This window comes from Lontra canadensis, unplaced genomic scaffold (genome assembly GCF_010015895.1).
Source record: "Lontra canadensis isolate GAN:19392208 unplaced genomic scaffold, GSC_riverotter_1.0 scaffold262, whole genome shotgun sequence".
Lineage (NCBI taxonomy): Eukaryota > Metazoa > Chordata > Mammalia > Carnivora > Mustelidae > Lontra > Lontra canadensis.
In genome coordinates, this window is record NW_022631256.1 from 245,153 (window position 1) to 265,555 (window position 20,403).

At 42.3% G+C, this 20,403-nt stretch overlaps 1 protein-coding gene across 1 annotated transcript in view; it reads left to right on the forward strand.

The window, feature by feature from the left end:
• Positions 1–20,403, forward strand: part of LOC116862572 (neuronal PAS domain-containing protein 3-like) — a 241,677-nt gene that overhangs the window by 210,581 nt on the left and 10,693 nt on the right. Inside the window, exons 6-7 of the mRNA XM_032849932.1 lie at positions 4,960–5,153; positions 9,503–9,609. Of these exons, the coding sequence (XP_032705823.1) occupies positions 4,960–5,153; positions 9,503–9,609 (301 nt within the window). The remainder of the gene's footprint in view (positions 1–4,959; positions 5,154–9,502; positions 9,610–20,403) is intronic.

Below are 20,403 nucleotides of genomic sequence, written 5' to 3' on the forward strand. Positions count from 1 at the left end.
TACTTAAATTTACAAGGAAGCCATCCCATGCTTTAAGGTATTACCACTGGGACTGGTAATGATACGGCAAGCTTGGCAATTATGTCAGATTGGAATTGTGGGTGGAGAAAAGAGGGGATTTAGATGTTTCAGAATTTTTTTTTTTTAACAAAAGTCATTATGATAGAGCAAAAGAACTTCAATTTAGAGAAAAAGATAAGTTGCCTTAGGTTTCAAATACTCAAAGCAAGGGGTGGGAAGGGATGCTTTTTCTCTTCTCTCTATATTTTCTCCATTGGTAATTCCATTGACCTCTTTGGTTTTAACTATCATGGCGGACAGGGGGGAAATAGGGGGCCACTTTCCAAAATTATTCTTTCAACTATCATCTCTTAAGTGTCTGATCCCTTTTTCCAGCTCTCCCTAAGAGACCTTGTCCAGGACCTCTCCAAGCTGTTCAGATACAAAATGTCCACAGGGAAATCTATGTGGTCCCTCTGTCAGCAATTCTTCCATTCGGTCTATCATCATCATCATCATCGTCATCATCATCATCCTACAAAACAGACACAAAATCATGGTGCTTCTCCCAAGGACCCATTATTGCTAATTTCTACTGCTTCTACCTGCCATTTTGGCCCATCTCTATCTCTTCTCCTGCTCAAACCAACTGAAGTGTTCCTGGAGCCCTGGGCATTCCTAAGAGATTCCCTTTTATATTATTTGTTCTAGACCTTTTCCCTATCTGGGAGCCCCTTCCACCATTCTATAATCCAATCTATGTCAGCAGTTTTTTTTTTCTAATGCCAGTTTCACATAGCCTTCCTGATCCATTCTGTCAAAAGTACTCCCTGCCTATCCTGAACTTTCCATGATCTTACTCTTTCTTATGGTGCACACTTAGGGCTTAACTGAAATTATATTTGTGAGTATACGGTATATATCAGGCATGTATGTAGGCACTTTATATACATTTTAACTTAATCCTTTCAGCAGCCCTCTAAGACCTAGAAAGACCCCTATCTAGAAATCCATATTTTACCAGTCTTGGGTATAGCTTGGACATGGGGATTTTTTTTTTTTTTTAAGTAGGCTCCACACCCAGCATGAAGCCCAATGCAGGGCTTGAACTCATGACTCTGAGATCAAGACTTGAAATGAGATTGAGTCAGTCACTTAACTGACTGAGCCACATAGGTGCCCCTGGACATGGGACTTTTAAGTACTCCTAGGGTAATTCCAGTATATAGCATGGTTGAGAATCACTGGTTTAACTCCAAATCCATTAGCCAAATATTCTCCGATAGTAGGTATCACTTTTTAAGCTTTAAACAACAAAAAAATGCTAGACCCTAGCCCAGTCCTGCCATAGTAGACTTCTAGGAGACAGCGTCTAGGAATCCATATGCTAATAAAGCTTCACAGTTATTCCATCACATAACCAGGATGAAGAGGCGCTGTCTTTGTCAGATGCTGTATCATCTTCCCATAGTCCTAGTTTACAAGTAATTATACATGTCTCCTCCCACTGTGTAATCTGTAAACTCTTTGAGGACAGGTTTGCATTCAAGTCACTGTGATATGCTCCCTCGCACCTAGCAAGGTCCCTTGCACATAGTAAGTTATAGAAACTAAAGTACCAATATTATGTCCTTTGATGAAGAAAACAAAAATGCCTTTTTAAGAAAACAAAGATACCTTTACATAGTACTTCTTCTATGCTGAGTTTTTAATCTCTACTCTACTGACCAAGAAAGTCACTAAGTCATTTCAGTTCTCTGAGTGTAACATTTGCATATCTGTACAATGCCAGGGCTAGGACTTGAACTCAGCTCTTCTGACAATACTTTGGCCTCTATACCTCAGACCTTCAAAGCAACTACAAAGTGAAAAACTCAACTATCCATGTGTTCAGATACCTGCTGTCAGATGTGTTTCTAAAATTTGAACATAACCTGTCACATGGGGAAAAAAAGTTTTGCATTATGAAATGGATTTGGAAAATACATTAATTTCAACCCAAAAATAAGTATGGAATAAATAGACATGCTTTTTTTCTCACCTCCCTCACCTCCAGAGGTACCTATAGAGAGACAAACATACCCTTTAACATTTCCTAACTATTTAGTTACTCCATTAGGGTTTTTTTTTTTTTCCCTTCATCTTAGTTTGCACTGCTTCTCAAAGACTTTTCAAATAACCTGAACTTCTGGTTATAATTGAAATCTTTTTAAAGATTCATATACAGTTTACTTAAGGTAGTAAATTGATATCTGGTATAAACTTGTGATGTTTCATTCAATATGAATATGCACATAAACATAACAAAGTTGAAATGAAACTCGAACAACACCTAGAAACCAGGATTCTAGGCTCTTTTTGCCATTTCTGAGCTAGGTGACTCTGGACAGGGAAGGAACTTTCCAGAAGCTTCTTTTCCACCTGAAAAAATGAAAGGGAGAAGGACCTGAGATAGACCTTCCTACATTTTCTTCCAGACATGAAAATTTATGATCTCTTAAAATAAGAAGAACTCATTTATTAGGCTTTGGGTCAAGATTAAATTAGTCACCAATCCTGACCCATTAATCAGTTGATATGTGAAGGGGCAAACAAAATTATAATGAAATTTGGACACTTCTTCACAAGGTAGAAAGCATTCACCTCCATTATCTCTTTTCACTTTCATAACATAACCTGCAGAACACTCCTTATTATCCCCATTTCACAGAAAACTGAGAAGCAGATGGTTGAGTGACTTGTCCTGGGTAACAAAATCAGAAAATGACAACTATAGACCCCCCCCCCCCCCCCCGGGACCTGGCTTTTAACCCCTTTCAGCACCTCCGTGACCACAGGCGATGCTGGAGATGGGGACCCAGGTCAATCTGACATGGAGACAGCTTCCCCACCAGCCTCTGTGCCTTCCCAAAATGTCTTCTAGCCCAGAGGCCCATAAATTGCTTTAGAATAGAATACCAAGTGAAGATTTATTTATCATATCTTTTCTGAACGCATATTTTCTGGAGCATTTATAGATCTGTTTTTCCAAGAAGCTGAGAGTTCCTGATAAAACACGACAGATAATGATAAATGAGCATCTATGTTAGCCTAGCTGGGAGGAGGCCCAGGGACTGTTAACACCCCCCCTGTGAAGTTAATCCCATTTCTTTTGGCCATTTCTTTATTAGTTAATGAGGTCTTACAAAAATGTGTGTCTGTGATGGTGTTTTAGCATCCTTGCCTCTAGGAACATTTTCAAATATTCATCAAGTCGCTCGTCTGACCAAAGCTTAAAGCAAAGGTGCATTAAGTATGAATTCTAGTCAACTTCAAATGTGGGTGGTCACAAAGCTGCTCCTGAAATAGCCCCCTCAGTAATCCTCCTCACTGGTATCTCCAGATCTGCAGCGCTGGGTGCAAATGTGAAGGGGAACCAGGGGAAAAAGGTATTATTTAGGACACCAGGACTCCGAAGGGCAGCCCCGTAAGCTTTGATCCTGCCTCTTGACTGACAGCCATGTGGCTAGCTTTTGGAAAACTGAATAACTTAAGGGAAACAAAAACAAAATGAAAAAGGAATGACCAGTCAAGCCCCTGGGAAGGAGAGCAGAGGCTCAATGTTAATACTCCTAGAAGGCCAGTTTCCACTTCCCACTTGAGTTCCTTATAGCAAAGAGGGAACCATCAAAAGATGTCTTGGTGCTCAATGGTACATTTTTGGAGAGACAAACCAAAGGCAGAAACTTGATTAACTACTAAACCAAGCTCCCTGGTACGGTGAATCACAGGGACTATATCTACAACCTAGTTTTGGCAGGTGCCCCACCCCGTAGCATGATCCTAGGAACACAGCTAGAGTACACGCGCACGCGCAAACACTTGCATGCGCATCTCCAACACCCTCCTCCCCCGACCCATCCACACACACAAGACTTCCATCCTCCCAAAGCACACAATCCTTGATGCTTTTCCACCCTTTCATGATTTTGTTTCCTCAAAACATCACTTAAGGAAGTTGACATTATGGCTGGCCTTCTATGTGTAGTTTATAAGCAAAGGGACTTTTTCAAAGGGCATCTGTAAAAATATCATTTCAAATGTGTAAGGAAGATGAAGCCCTTCTGTTTGGTTCTGGATGGCTTGGACTATCTGTGGTATACTTTGCCTAAGAAGCTGAAAATGACAGCCCAGCATTCTCATACCTGTCTCTGCACAGGTAACCAAAATAGGGCACCAGAATGGTACAGGTTTCCTGATCCTACTTTAGAACAAGCTCGAGGAACGAATGATGAGCCAAAGTCTTCTGACCTTCAACCCCAGAGGGCAGTGCCATAAATCACAGTAGTACTGGTAGCTCAGTGCTTTCTGACACAGGAGGTCCCATTCATGTCATTGCCACTAAGACTTATATTCACTGGAGTCTCTTGGCCTTTTTGCATGATCAACACCCACCCCCCTCCCCCCGCCAAGTGAAGGAAAGCTCTGGGCCATATATGTGAAAGGAGATGGCCATGTAATCCACTCAGTACAGATATGGAAACACACAGACATCATCCATTAATTAACAAGGGCAGATAATGCAAACATTTCCTTTTGCAACTCATTGCTCAACTTTCTGGTCATTTTAACTGGTTATACGCTTAATTGCAATGTAAAAAAAAAAAAAAAGAAAGAAAGAGAAAAGAAAAGTAAAGAAAAGAGAGAGAGAGAAAGAGAGAGAGGGAAGGGCAAGAAAAAGTCCTGAAAATAGCAATAGCACAGGAATAATTCTGCCTTAAGTAAAGCTCAGCCTATAATATTATTTCTCTTTTGTCCCTGCCTCAGGGACATTGAGGGCATATTAACAGCCATTATGATTACGGAAGATACAAACTAATGTTGGTTGTTCCAGATGTAATTTTGCAATTTCTCAAAAGAAATACTGTTCCGTCCCAGATGCAAATTTGACTGTGTCCTGTCCTTAATGTTCTATTACAGGTGATTCACATAACAGGCCGGCTACGACTGAGGGTGTCCCTATCCCACGGGAGGACCGTTCCCAGCCAAATCATGGGTCTTGTGGTTGTGGCTCATGCCCTGCCTCCCCCTACGATCAATGAAGTCAGAATTGACTGCCATATGTTCGTCACTCGAGTAAATATGGACCTCAATATCATTTACTGTGAAAATAGGTACTTTGTTTTTGTTCTCATTTCCTCTGTTGTATGTTACACATTGGTGAAGGCTGGTGTTTGTGGCAGTCTGAAGGATTTTACTCTCCCAGTGAGGCTCATTATAAATCCTGATCTTATTTTTAATGGCTGCTTGGACTGACACCAAACATGCTTTTTATTTAAAATTTACATTGCTGTCCTGATGTACGTGAGGGACAACAATGGAATGGATTGGGATACCCAGACATCCATATGCTATAATTAAGACCCATTTTGGCCGAGAACCCAAGGAGAGAGCAGGGCTGAGACGTTCTTGGCAAAATTATACCATAAAAGGTATCTCCTGCTGCCTCAGTCAGGCGCACCTCCTGTCTCCTGTACGGGCCCAGCCTCAGGATGGCCAGCGTTCATACAGCCTTCAGCACATTGCCTTAGCTGCCTGCCGGGCTACGCGTTACCATAGACCGAGTGGCTCAAACAACAGACATTTATTTCTCATAGTTCTGGAGACTGGGAGTTCCAAGATCAAGGTACAAGCTAATTGGGTTCCTAGCAAGAGCCCACATCCTGGTTGCAGATAGCAATCTTCTTGCTGGATCTTCACACTGGGGAGAGCGAGAGCTCTGGTCCCTTCCTCCTCTTATGAGGACACTAATCCCATCACGGGGGCTCCATCCCCATGACCTCATCTTCACCTAATTACCTCCCAAAGGCCCCCCCATACTATCACACTGAGTATAAAGGCTTCACTGTATGGGTTTTGTGGTGGGAGGGACACGCGCAGGCCATAGCACATGGAGGGGAAAAAAATGAGAATTCGAGGCCCCCAGAGGGAAAAGGATGAAAAATCTGCAAAACTATTAAATAAAATGTTGTAATCCTGAGGAGTTTGCTTTTATAAATTAAATTTTTTAAAAAAGAGAGAGACTCGTCATATAAATGACTTGACAGTCCTTCCTTAACACCGAGCTTTGATAAAAGGACTTTTTAACCTCTGGTTTAAAAGTTCACTTTTTCCATTAAGCACAGAGCAAGGGACAAGGAAATGGGACAGTGCCCCCTTAGACCTTTCACCCACAAGTCACCAGCCCATCATCAGACCGATTTGAAGAAGAGAGAATCAGTGGGCACAGGGAGAAGAGGGAAAGAAGCTTCCATGATAGCATTCAATCTGCTGGTGCCACAGGCAGACTCACTGAGGCGGTTTTGAGAGGGTGCTTTTGTGGCACAGATTACGGTCACGCACAAAAGCAGCGTATGTTCACCGAGCCCTGATAGTGCCCTCAGGGGCAAAATGAAAGAGCGGAATGGTCAAGCAGCTCAGGTAATTGACCTCTGCAAGGCCTAGCCAAGAGGAAGACGGCCAGCATCCGTGTTCAGTCTGCTGGGAAGCTCTGAGGATGTTGAGCCCAAGTTAGAAATGCCTACCATTTCCAGTCAAGATTGGATCCAGAGGAAAGAATCCATCAGGAGAAAAAGACACCCACCTGAGCTATTAGTGTTCCATGGGGTAGAAGAGACCATGAATCCGTCACTCTTATTTAACAAGTAACCCTAAATCTATTTGTTTCAAGTTTGGTTGGCATTTCTTAAAATTTTTAGAAAACTGACTGTATACTTGGATTGTGTGTAAGGTATTCTGGAATGGCAAAAGAGTATCAGGAAAGACAGACAAAAGGATTCGCTAGGGTGAGCAAGTGATAATAAAGATAACGTTTGTTAAACACTTAGCTACACGCTCGGCAACGTGCAAAACTCATTATATACATCATCTGCTTTAAGCTTCAAGACAGTTCTGTGATCTAGATGGGTGTTGCCATGGCCTTCGGCACCCTCAAGCAATTTCAGTTTAGCAAGAAAGGGTAAGTGAGACGCCCAAGGTCACAATTTGAACTCGAAATGTGCCAGATTTTAAAACCAGGCAGTTAGCTACGTGTGGGCTTTCCTGCATTCCCTGTCACTTTTTTTCTAGAGAAGTCAGGCTAAGTGGTAAGGAAGCCATCAGACTAACCACTGAAGGGGACTCTCATATCTATGCATCCATTAAAGAACACAGTTCTAGCCCACAAAGCTGTTTACTCTGATGAAAAAGATAGAATGCTGGAGAGGGAGCTCCAACACAGGGAGGCGGATAGAAAGTCTGATGACCTATGGCTTTACCTCTTCAAATACGTAGGTCAGGCTCCCTTGATTTACATTTACTACTGTCACTCCCTCTGAAAACCTGAGCCTCATCTTATTTACCTGCTTCCGGTGATTGTCCTGTCCCCAAACCCTCACTTCATTTTCATTCCTGTGATCACAGATTGATTAATTCTGCTCCATGGACCTGAGTGCCTTTTGGTGCCACTCCAATAATTGAGATCATTTTCTGTGACCCACTTTAAGCTTTTTTTTGTCCCTTTTAAAGAAAAAAAAAAACCAAAACTTTTTTCCACAACCCCTTATTAGCCAATACAATACGGCATTATTTCCCAGCTGAAGAGGATAGAAGTTATTTAAAAAGGACTCGTTTAAAAGAAATTGCTTGCTTGACCTGAAGAAAAAGCATGCCTCATGTGCCAGGCACTGTGCTATGCTCATTTCATTTCATTCATCAATCCCCTCACCAACCTCCTAAGTTATTTTTACAGATAAGGAAACTGAGGCTCAGAGTATAAGATGCCATCAGGATCCTGCTCCTCATATAGGTCATCAAACTGGTCCGGGGATTTCTACACAAGTATTAAGATGTCTCTGGACACTGAGCTAGTCACACTTGCCACAGTAACAGGTTCTATACATAAGAATACGTCAGATGTTTTGAAGGATTTCATTCCAATAAAGCATAAACTAAAGAACGTCTTCCCTAAAGTATCACTGGCTTTTTCCCAGGGCCTATTGTTTAATTAGGGAGTTGCTAACTGGAAACACAAGACCTGTCCTGGCCTCTGCAGACCATTCTTCTCCTCTGCATTCCCTAGGAGGGCGGAGGACAAAGCCGACATCAGAGGCCTTCAGGGGAGCTGGCAAATTTCAGAAACACCAATGAGGGCCTTTTAATGACATCCTTATTCACTCATTTGCAGAAAGGGGGTGTAAACTGTGCTTGGAAAGCAGCTAATGGTTTTAGGAAAACACCAACTAATCTGCTTTGTACCAGAAAACCATGGCGTTAAAAAACTCTTTATATTGTCCCATTTTCACCTCGGCTTACCAAGAATTCTAGTCTGGCCAAAAATCTTACTTAACATTAGATGTTGAGAAATCCACTCCCTGGGTAGTAACTTTTAATTATATTCCCCATTATTCTGGTTTGGTTTGGTTCAGTTTGGTTTAGTTCCCCTGCCTTGGGGGGTCAAGACTGAGCTCTCCGACCATGGCCTCTCAGGTTTCTGAAACATGTCATTTCTAAAGACTCACTCCTATTTAGAGCTAGTGTGAGCCCTAAACGATAAAAAGCACAGTGATGGTAAAGAGAATAAATTAAACAGAAGATATATTCTATTTTGGACCGCCCAAAACCAATCTGTACCTGGACAGGGAGGACGATAATAAGCATGTTGACATCTTTGTGTAAATCGGGCAGATTCCCCCAACATGTTTTCCAATTGCCGTTCTATTTTTCTGTGCTCCTGCCGGAGGACATTGACGTCTGGACAATCAATGACACAGGCTTACACACACGTACTGCCTCGCACAAGCCTGCAGAGCTGCTACAATGGTTTAAAAGTTTCTGTGTGGAATCCACCACAAAGTACTAGTTAAAAGGGCCAGGAGTGAAAGCCGAGCTCCCAAATGACTAAGACTGAAAAAGATAATACCCCCAGGCATCTGTATGTCTCAGCATTTAAATTATATCCCTTGAATGCCAATTTGGACTTTGTGCCAAGAAGCGGTTGAAGCCCTTTTTTCATGGAAATACCCAATAGAAGACCAATCTGTTTAAATGAAAGGTGTCTCTAATCATTTGGTATCAACATAACATGTTTTTATTTTATTACGTAACCTTGAATTATCTTGGCCTCTAATGAGGATCTTGCATTGTTACTGATTCTCAATAATTTCATGGAATTATGTTGTCCAAATGTGTATTCTGATGCCAAAAAAAAAAAAAAAGAAAGAAAGAAAAGAAAAGAAAAACCTGTCTCATGATTTAAATGCAGTTGCTGGATCGAGCACATCTCCTATTTTCAAAAAAGTCCGATATCCGTTGAAGAAATTATCTTCTCTGTCAGGAAAGGGTTTTCCCTCAAAGTGCCACCTCCTGATGGGTACCCCCAGGATAAGGAAAACTGTAAGGGGACTTGTTTCTCAGTCATTGAACAATTTCTGGACTTCCTGCCCTCCCCCTCCCTGAATCCCAGCCTGTGTTCTTCTCTCTGCAGGATTAGTGATTATATGGATCTGACCCCCGTAGACATCGTAGGGAAGAGATGCTACCACTTCATCCATGCCGAAGACGTCGAAGGCATCAGGCATAGTCACTTGGACCGTAAGTAACCCCTGTGCATGGGAACAGCCTGGCTCGTGTCAAGTCTCTCGGATGCTTGTTTGGTTTCAGTGCGGATTTCTCCCTTCGTGTCTCGTGCATACGCTTGAGATGACGGTCAGCATGCAGTGAGAAAAAGTGAGACGTAAATCACTTCAGCTGGTGTTGGAATTAGATTGGAAGTTGGAACTCGGGCCCGCAGAAATTGCTGGATCTTTAGGCCCTTGCCCGGGATTTTGTGGTCTCTCATGCTCTCTCTCCCATGAAGTGATGGGGGAAGCTCTGCCTTATGCTTTCTTGACCCTTTCATTTTCTAGAGAGCGAGCTCCACTCTGAAATTTGTGGTCTCTGTTTGAAGATATATGTGGGAGAAGGCAGGTTCAAATAGACCAGAGCCTACAGCGATTCCTACTTGACGGACCGCAAAACTGGGGCAAGGGGGTAGCTGGGGAACAGGGGCGGAGCACATCGTGTGTCCACGGCCGCTCGAATGTGGCATCTTTTCACTGTATTTCTGGAAAGGGGTTTATTCTGAGGAACACTCCCGAGAGAGAGAGAGAGAGACTCATCTCAGCTCTTTAAGTCTGATTCCCAGCCTCTGACTCACAAGCTGACCTCCGAGATGCCTTCTTTGGCATTTAAAGACAGAGGGACCAACCGTGCTCTGGCCAGGTCTGAGCCAAAACTCCCACAAAGCATTCCATGCAGCCTTCCCTCACCAGACTCAGTGGGCTTTTGCCACCGTGTGTGGAAAGGCTCTGACCATCCCATAAGGCAGGAGGCACTGGTCTGCAGAACCTCTTAGGAAGAGGCTGCCCTTTTTCCAACCAGAGGTCCTTTTGATGACCAACCAGCAGACTCTTCTTCCTACAAGATGAGGGTCCAACGAGCTCATCCTCTCAGAAGGTTCTAAACCCAGTTCTGAACTCTGATTTTAAATACATGCGAGGTGCCACCAGTGAGAGTCTATACCTTGACGGTCAAGTTTTCCTCTAGCGACATGAGCCAGGTGGCCTTCATATTTACTTCCTCTCCCTGTTCTTGCTGTGGCTGAGGAGAGCGGTCTCAGGTCTTTCCTGCCCTTTGCTCATTTTTAGATTCCCATCTTCAAAAGCATAATGCCAAGACATTCAGTCAGGCAGAGTCTCAAAGTGTGAGCGTCTTGCAGCATTTTTTAACCCTGCATTAGCAACTGACATGGGACCAAGTTCAGTGTCAGATTTTGTATGTATCATGTCTCTGGGAAAAGCCTACCTGCAAGGCTGCTCTCCGGCAGGTTCTACTCCCAACACTGAACGCGTGCCTTGGTATTGCACACCAGGGATTTAGGGAACACACTTGTTGCTAAGAATGAATGGGTGTTGTGCACGGCAGAAGCAGATGGCTCTTCAATTAATTGGGGGGAAAAAATGATGCTGTTTCCTGAAAAGAAACATCAGGTTCTTTGTAGCTAGGAATTTAGAAAAGATGGAGAAAAACTCGGGATCTTTGGAGGAAGCTCCAAGTGTATTTTTGGACCAACATATGCCAGAGATCCAGGCTTTAAAAATGAATATATTGTCTTTGGGACCCTGTCGTGGACCATGTGTGTGGGGAGAGAAGGGTGCTTTTTCATTTTGGAATCTTAATTGAGGTCTAACTTCAGAAACCCAGTGCTGACAAAAAAGAACTATGTCATCCCCAGTTATTATTTGGAAAACGTCATGCTATCTCTCTGGGATTTGATTTACAGCTTGAAGAAACACAATTCCTCAGGAACAGTGAGCTAGGGCAGTTCATTTCTTCCCATGAAGCAAAGGTCTCCAACAAATATGCTTGATGCCATTCTTTCCGATCTACTTTTATCTCATTTTCAGTAACCAGAATAATTTGAGAGTGCTGAAAATAAACAACTCTGCCATTCACTATTGTGCTAGTCACCTAATTTTTCTGGTATCGTGCCAACTAATAAACAGAGAAGGTATGCTTTTAAATTCTGTGATTTTTTTCATTACTTGATATTGACATACTGGCTATTGCTTTATGATTTAGCCTCCTAACAATGATTGAGTTCACTCTTTCAACTCACACACACGACTTCTAATTTTAAGTTCTTTTAATAACCTCAAACACATGAAAAACAAATAAAATGAGCTGATAATTCTGCACAGTAAAATATACTTCACATATTTAGTTATCACGCTGTGGAATAACTCCACAATGTCAAGTAGCACACAATTAGTAAAACTGTAGGGGGAGGAAAAGGAGTGTTTTGATCCTGAAGAATTTTGATCCTAATCAGATTGAAATTTCAACGTTCTTGTAGTGCTTAATATCTTCAATCACACACACACACACACACACACACACACACACACACACAAATCAAACCAATGCCAATGTCAGGTTTTACATTCTGTGACTGAAATAAAATGCTAAAATATACAAATGCATCTCGCTTTGTACAATAAACATTAACATCATTATAAAGTAAGATTGAGTCTAAAATTGTGTGATGGAATGTCTGATGTTTACCTAATTCTCAAACCAAAGCCAGCCCAGAAACAAAATGACAGAGCATGTAATAAGTCTTGGTTGTGCAAACACTGGAAGAAAAGGCAAAAAGCACAGGATTCTCCTGTTCAAAGCAGTAGGCTGTTAATGAAGGATGCCTCGACTGTACCTTCTTGGCAGGAGAAGGTCATGGCGACATAGAATCAGCTGAAGAATAAGATAGAATTCTCAAACAAAGGGACGGTTCAAAAATAAACCACATTAACTATTTAGCTTTTCTTCCTAGAGCTATTGGCACAATTCCTATTTCTGTGCAAGAAAGACAGGTTTTAGCCAGCTGATAATATTTCCTGATATTTTGATATCTGTCTTATGCTCCAGTTTACAGATAAAACTTTAAAAGACTCCATAGTCTTTGATAACTCAAAATGCTATCTTTATCACTTATATCTTTTTCCTAGCATAGGCATCTGTAAATCCATAGATGAACTTGTCTCTAGAATAAGGAAAGTAAAAGGGAATCAGCTGCAGCAGGAACTGACAACTTCCATCAGTTGAACCAAGAACTGGACCATTCACTCTCCCACTAAGTTAACATGAGATGCCTGATAGTTCACTGGCTTTCAACATAAAGAATCACTAAGAATCGCATTATCTGTACCAACATGGTGGGTGAGTGAAATTACACTGGGATTCTAAAACCAAGGGGGTTGTAGGACCTCTTCTTTCACACGGTGACCAAAGACCTCTGATTTTTCTTTTTTTTTCTTACGCCACCCTACTGGAGTCATTGAACCCAATGTCACTGACTCTCCAGGCCGCATTGACCCAACCAACATTTTGAGGTTTGAATTCTCAACTACTCATACAAGCAATTATTTGAGCATCTTGGCCTATCAGGCTCCAGTCCTCCAGGACTCAGGAGGTACCGACCTCCAGATGACCAGTCAGGTCTCCCTTGGGTCTGACGCCCCTCTTAGCTCGAGCATTCAAGAGCAGTACACCTGCCTACCACTCTGCCAATAGCCCACATATGGAAGGGCAGACAACAAATGCTAAACCAAACAGAGAAACATCCAGATTTTTGTCTGTAGAAGTTGCTCATCTTGTCTTGAGATATCCCCGGGGTCCTTTCCAGGCCGAATGCACAATTCTAAAACCTAGACAGAGTGGCGAAGAGAGACTTCCCTTCCTTCTAGAAGGTTGTGCTCCACTAGCAAGGCTCGAGGCTCTGCCACTATGGGACTTCCAAGAAAAAGGAGCCAGAAATGCTAGAAGTGGTAGTAGTTTTCCCTTCCTAGGACCTTACCCAGGATAATGAAACTCTGCGAGAGTTATTTCAGAAGGCAGAAAGACCTGCAGCTTGTCTGTGAGATCTTGTAGAATTAAAAGGCATGGCCCACCCAATATATTTGGGGGATGTTAAAAAAATATATAAACATTAGCCTCAGTCTTTATTTCTTAATTACCAAATTCTATCCTCCTTAACAAAAGTCATGCCCAGCTACCTGGCAGAACGCATTGCACACTGTTTTGCATCAATAACCCCTACACTTCCCTCCTGAAGGCATCTCATCGCCAAATGCAAGCCGACTGCTTAATGCAGGACTAATTAGTATATCCCCTTCCCGTCTGCAGGCCCTCCATTGTAATTCCTTCCCAGCTCATTTTTTTCCACAACCGCGCATCAATCAAAGTAAGTGCCCTGCCTGCCTCGGAAACACAAGATGTCCTCCATGCATTTGTCATCTGCCACGCAAACAAAGGGGGAATTTAATTGTTGATCTGGGGAGGCAGCCGCCGCACAGGGGAAGGGAAGCTGTGGTGGGGGGAGAGAGGAAGGCGCAAAGTTTGGTGGGTGGGCCAAGAGCAGAGAGCCTAGGGTACGTCTTTCTAGGATCTTACTTGGGCTTTCTTGCAGCTGGGTCTTCGGGGATTTAGCTGCAACCCGATCATTGGCTGGACATTTTCCCCAAAGCAAATGAGTTTTTCTTCTTCTTCCGTATGAATGTGAAAATGCCACTGAAAGAAGATACGCGTCACAGCTACCATGTCAGACTGTTTTCAGAAGCCAGGTCAGCCCGCATCATGTGCCTGTCCATCAGCCAAAAAAAGAGGTCACAGGGAGACAAAATAAAGTCAGGGTTTTATACAGAAGTGAATGACCTGCAGTATCTTTGTCTTTTTGTTTTTCCATTTTGGGGAAAATACTGATTTTGGCTTTTCCAGGCTAAAGATAGGCACATAAGAACAGAGCCCAACGAGGGCCTATCAGCTGAGTGTCCTTGTCCCACCGCATTATAGAAATGCCCACCCCCAGCTTACTGAATCCAGACCTGCAATTAACAAGCTCCCTAGAAGACTCCCATGTGGGTTAATGGTTGAGGACGGACTTAAACTGATATTTCAAAGGCATTCTTGTACATTAAGTAAAAATAAATACAAAGTGACTATCAATCTTAGGGGGCTTAAGATTCCCCTCCCGTAATCTGAATGTTGTGAATACCAGTAAAATACAAGTAGCAAACTGGCCCTAGGGTATCTGAGGCAGTGTTCAAATGAAGAGTAAGTGATTACTTGATAAAGAGATGGACTTCTTTACAAAAGTGCAGGGTTTTGAACATCAGTGGAGAAAGCTGTTAGAGTATAAATAGAAGTAACAGTCAACTCATAAACAAAAGGAGGTCTTTCAGCTTTTTTCCCCCAGGTTAATATTTTTCCACGTGTGAATACAAACAGTAACATTTTCCCTGTCCAATTCATCCAACATCTATGCCTACTTACTGTATACAGAGCTCTGTGGTATTGCAGTAAGGTTTGAACAATAACTAAGGTGTGGTCCCTACCTTCCAGGAGCTTACGTACTGGTAGAAAAGATAGCATGAAAATAGCCCATTTTGAAAAGGTAGCATCAAATGAGGACTATTGAGATGGATAAAACACAGATATCCCAGAGATTGGGGTGGGGTTGGGGAGTGGGGCAACAAGGGGGGATGGACAAGAAATTCCAGAGACACCCCATCTTGAAAGAGGATGGCAGGAAGCCAGGGTGGCAGGAGATGGGCAGAGGTGCAGGGTCAGGGACATTCCAGGCTTAGAAGAACATAAACGGACACAGAATACAGCAGTGCACCATCTTTCCTCTCTACCCAGGAAGTAAGCAGGAACTTCGATGGGATGGATATTTTCTAATACAATCCTAATGTGGATCCCTGGGCTTTTCTTTCTTACTTCCTTTTCAGTTAGTAGACGCTCTTATTGTCATAAAAAAGAATACCTGATATTTCAGAGAAATTAGCCCCCTCATTGCTTTTATAAAGCATGATCAGAAAAAAAAATACTTCTAAGACATCCATTTTAACCTCAATCAACCAAAATAAAATCAGTTCCATCACTTCTTGTACTTTATACAAGATTAAGAACAAAATGGTGGTGTGTTTTATAACTTTTTCCTTAAAATGTTGATGTAATGACACCTTGCCGATCTCAAAAAAAAAAAAAAAACCTCCAACTTTTCCTTGTTTAAGACAGATGAGGGACAGGGATTTAATTTGTGTATGTGTTTAGCATACAATGGTTTTTCCATAAATTTAGCACTAATCAAGGATCAGGTCATTTGAACTTCTTTATGAACTCTGTATCCCCTCTGGCTTCCTAGAATTTTTGGTGGGGACATTGACTAGAATGCCTTCAGTTCCAAGGGACAGAAAACACAAGCAAAAAATGACTTCAACTTCCTCTGTACTCATCTTCAGTTTCTTCTCCTCATGATCAAAAGATAGCTGTAGCACTATCCATCACCAGTCCCTCACAAGACAATGTCCTAAGTCAGGAATGGATCCGTCACTATTCTGTGCTCATTTTTTAAAGAAATACTCGCCGTGGCCCTCCAGGAGAGAGAGCTCCCCCGGCCCCCCACACCATGTCCCATTGTCCAGCATTTCACCAAGTGTCTAAGCCCAAGCCACACACTGGATGCAGTGACCGTGACTGACTTAAACAATCAAGGGTTCTCCCCCCAGGACTTAGGAAAGGTCCCTGATCCGGGAAGAAGTGCTGCTTTTTCCTTCCTCCTCCCCAGCATGAGCACTGCCCCTGACACTGCCATAGGATCTAGGAAAGTGGTTGAGGGTCAATCCCAAGGGCTCCCAAGGAGCACATTTTCTTCCTTTATCCTTCTTTTCCCTTCTTTTTTTACCTACATGAGAAGATGAAGGTTAACTGAACCCATTTGTGGTCATGGTTTCATAATATATGGAAATTGAACCATCGTGCTGTCACACAGTGACATTTGTCAATTATTTCTCAATAAAACTGCAAAAAAAAGGAATAGCTGTTCAGTGGACACCCAACAAACAGTGACTGCTACCTGGGAGAATCTGATACATTTTCACAACAAAGTCTTTGGATTTCTGAAAATCTACACAACAGGGGCACAAATGGCATGTGTCTAGGCTCCTTTCAATACTCTTGATTTTGCCAACACTAGTTTCTGGATACCTGTGCTTCACCATGTATATATTTCTTGTTAAAGAGGTTTAGTGAACCTCATAAAATGACCTTATGCAGAAACACAGGGTCCATGAGAGACATAAAATAAATCTGAGACAAAGATCCAACCTCATCCTTCCACCTTTTCTTAGTTCTCCCTACGTTCCAGCTTAACCTTGCTCAATACTTCATTTTTTAAAGGAGGTGAAGAATTCACCCAGGCCAGGTCAGACCCCTATACTTTTATACCCTCATCCCACTTTCCCTAAGAGTTATCACAGTTGTAAGTGTCTTAGTGAAAGTAGTAAGAATCTGTCTCCCATAGAAAGGCAAATGGGGGCTCCTGGGTGGCTCAGTGGATTAAAGTCTCTGCCTTCAGCTCAGGTCATGATCCCGGGGTCCTGGGATCGAGCCCAGTGTCGGGCTCTCCGCTCAGCAGGGAGCCTGCTTCCTCCTCTCCCTCTGCCTGCCTCTCTGCCTAGTTGTGATCTGTCAAATCAATTAAAAAAAAAATACAATCTTTAAAAAAAAAAGAAAGAAAGAAAGAAAGAAAGAAAGGCAAATGGAGGTAAGTCCTGTTTTCAGGATGAAGAAAACTTCCCCAACAATTCCCAAAAAGAGAGACCTCCCCATGGGTTTCAACTCTCCCCTATTTCACCATATTCCAAATGTAAACCAATCACTGGTAAGGGAATGGGATTACATGACTGAGACTAATAGTCAGCCAATCTTTGCATACTTGGAGATCCTCCAGGGCCTGGCATGGAGTAAGTAGGCACTCAAAAGAATATTTATTGAATGAGTTAATAAATCCACCATTTCCCTCTGCTCCTAGCCGTCAAGTTTTCTTAATTCCCTGCTGAAGAGTTCACTGCTTCCCTTTATATGGCAAATCCTTACCACCCATTTCCCACCAACGAAGTGTAAGGGCTAAGAAATACCCTGTCCTTAACTATTTTAGGTCAAGAAAGTCAGAAATTAGTGGTACAGAAACTCCAGCTGAACTGTAAACAGCTTGAAAAAAAAAAAAATCTGAGATCTCAAATGTCACTCATGCCGACCATCACTGATTTTTTCCTGTCCTAGAACAAGATGCCATCGGTGGTTAAAAGGCTTGGTCTCCAATTCAGTACATTATCATGAAGAAAAGAGAAATTTATTTTTTAAACTTAACAAATTGACATGTCTTAAATCAATGAAAAGTTTTCTGCATGATTCAATATTAACAGTTAATAAAAATCTATCAATTGGCAGTGGTATAGGAAAAACCTCTTATAAGGTTATAAATCACACAGAGAGCGATTCGAGCAGGGCCTGTCATTAGTGTATTAGGGGGAAAATCCATAGATGATGCATACTTATTCACAGAACATCCACAGTCTTCTGTCCTCAAGCTCGTAACTCACGTTAAGTATCAAATATCATTAAACTTCACCAAATATTGCCCGGCACATGGATTCACAAAAAAAACTAAAAACCAATTTGTGGATGCCTGCTATTTAAGACATCTAGCTCACTAATTGCAAAATCTATAGGTAAGTCTGCACAGCATCAAAGCCTGGGTTGATCCTATGAGCAGCTCTAAATGAAAAACTGTCTCTATTGCAAGTAAATAAAGCATTTAATGCACAGTTTCTGCCTCTAATACTGTTTCTCCTGTGGGTTTTGAAAATGACCTTCCTGTAAGCATCAAGGACTCTAACTCTGAGATAAAGAAACTTGTTCCTGTTTTAAGTCTATGTCAGGTTCATTCCCCTATAGCCCACAGTTTTCAAAAGCAGAGGAAAAAGTAATCCAGAATTAAAAAAAAAAAAAAAAAGTCCTGTTTCCAGAATGAAGTTCCCTGTCAGCCTGCCTTGGGCCTTAGGTGGAGAAGCAGAGATTAAAGAGTCAGTATTCTTTTTCATGTTTCATCTGCCAGTTTTGTGAATGTAGAAAGAAACCAGTGGCTACAGCTAAGCACCCAACTGTGGTATTAAGTAGGAAGGTGTGATTCGCACGCGCGCGCACACACACACACACACACACCCGTTACTTGCACGCACTCCACATTAGTGAATCCCGAAATAATATTTGAGATCCTGAGAGAAACACCCCCTCTCCATTCTCCACAGCCACTGGTGAAGGTACCTCACGGAGGGGTGAATGGCGCCACAGATGCGTCCTCCTATCGCCATGACGATAATGAAGCTCTTTGTTCAGCTGTGTGAATGTGAAGTGTGCGATCTCCGATGATCTCACCATTTCCTATTTATTCTATACTTACCTGAATACGCCAAGTATTGCCGCTTTTTAATGCATATGCAAACCACTAAAATGTCCTTTTGTGAGACACTTTGCTAAAAGACCGCTTTTGATATGTGTTCTTCGTCCCCTCTTCAAACTGAATTAGACTGCTTCCTTCTTTTTAAGACACAAGCAACTCACTATTTAGAATCTTTGGCTTTGATTTGGTGGAACAGCCCAACAGGAAGAGACCATGTTCTCTTTTTTTCTCCATATTTCTGAAGGCAAACTTGTACTGATTTGTTTTGATTTACTAACAGAATTATGTTCCTGCCACAGACACAGGCTTCCTTTATGTCCTTTCAGTCATCGGTCTATTTCTGGGGACAAAGTTTTCCCAAGGAAGACTGAAGTCCCTCTGTTGGTGGCTGTGTGCAGAGCCATGGATGTGTGCCTCGGCTGGAGTTCATCAGGTTTGGGAGGAGAGAAGTTGTCCTCCACAGGCAGGACATTTCTCGAATACCTACTGCTAAGCTCAAACCGAGAGGCCAGGCGACATTCTTTTAAGGATATCCAATAGCGCAGAGCACTCGGTCCTTTGTGGGGGAAGTGTGTTTGGCATAACAGGTCACATGTCCTAAAATGGTAGTTCCCTGAAGGTTTCTTCTGACTGAGCTCTATTGGTCACTCCCGTCACCATTGGGGGTGGGTGGGGTTTTAATGCCAATAGCCAAAAATCGTCAGATGAACAGGACTGGAACACTTCAGCCAGGAGGATTTACGTCTCTTTGTTACATAGTTTCCTCACAAAGGTGGGGTCACCCCTGTCCTCTAAAGAGCACAGCCTGTAACTCAAAGGCACCTTTAGCTTGTTTGTGGGGTGGTGCTGATGACAGCTTCTTGGTTCTCCTCAGACCAGGAGCAGCCAAGAATAATTGGTTATGCCCTAGACTTCAGAGTAAAAGAAACAAGTTCTCACGTGCTAGCAGAGGCGCTCAGCATGGCCCCTGGGACCATTTGAGATTGTATGTGAACCTGGGAAACACGTATCCATCCATCCTGTACCTTCACGATTATCCTGTATAACCTCAGTAAAGGCCATCGAAATGTTGTGAGAGCCCTAAAGAAAACTAATTCCTATGGTACAACCTCAATGATGTAATTATAGAGATGTTGTGATGTGACCAGCAAAGCCAGTGAGGGGCACACGAGCTGTTCTACCAAGTTGGGGACACCAAAAAGCAAACTTAGAGATAAATCAAAGAGAAGATGCCACATTATGTGTTGAAAGTACTCAGACATATCATGGTATGAAGCTAAAAATACGACCCACATATAAAATTTCTTTCTTTCTCTGCTTCCGCTCTTTTTAGTTTGAGCACATTGTTATGAACTTGGTCTGCAGCTCTTTGGTTTGATGACTATGTATCTCTTTTCAAGGGACAATTAGCTATTTTTTAAGGACTTCCATATCAAGTAAGTTACAACGTGCTTTTTTCGGATTTTCCCCACAAAGGGGATTTTAGGAAATTGCCTGACACAGACATTCTCTCATTTTGCTCCATTATCTAAAGCTAAAACTCACAA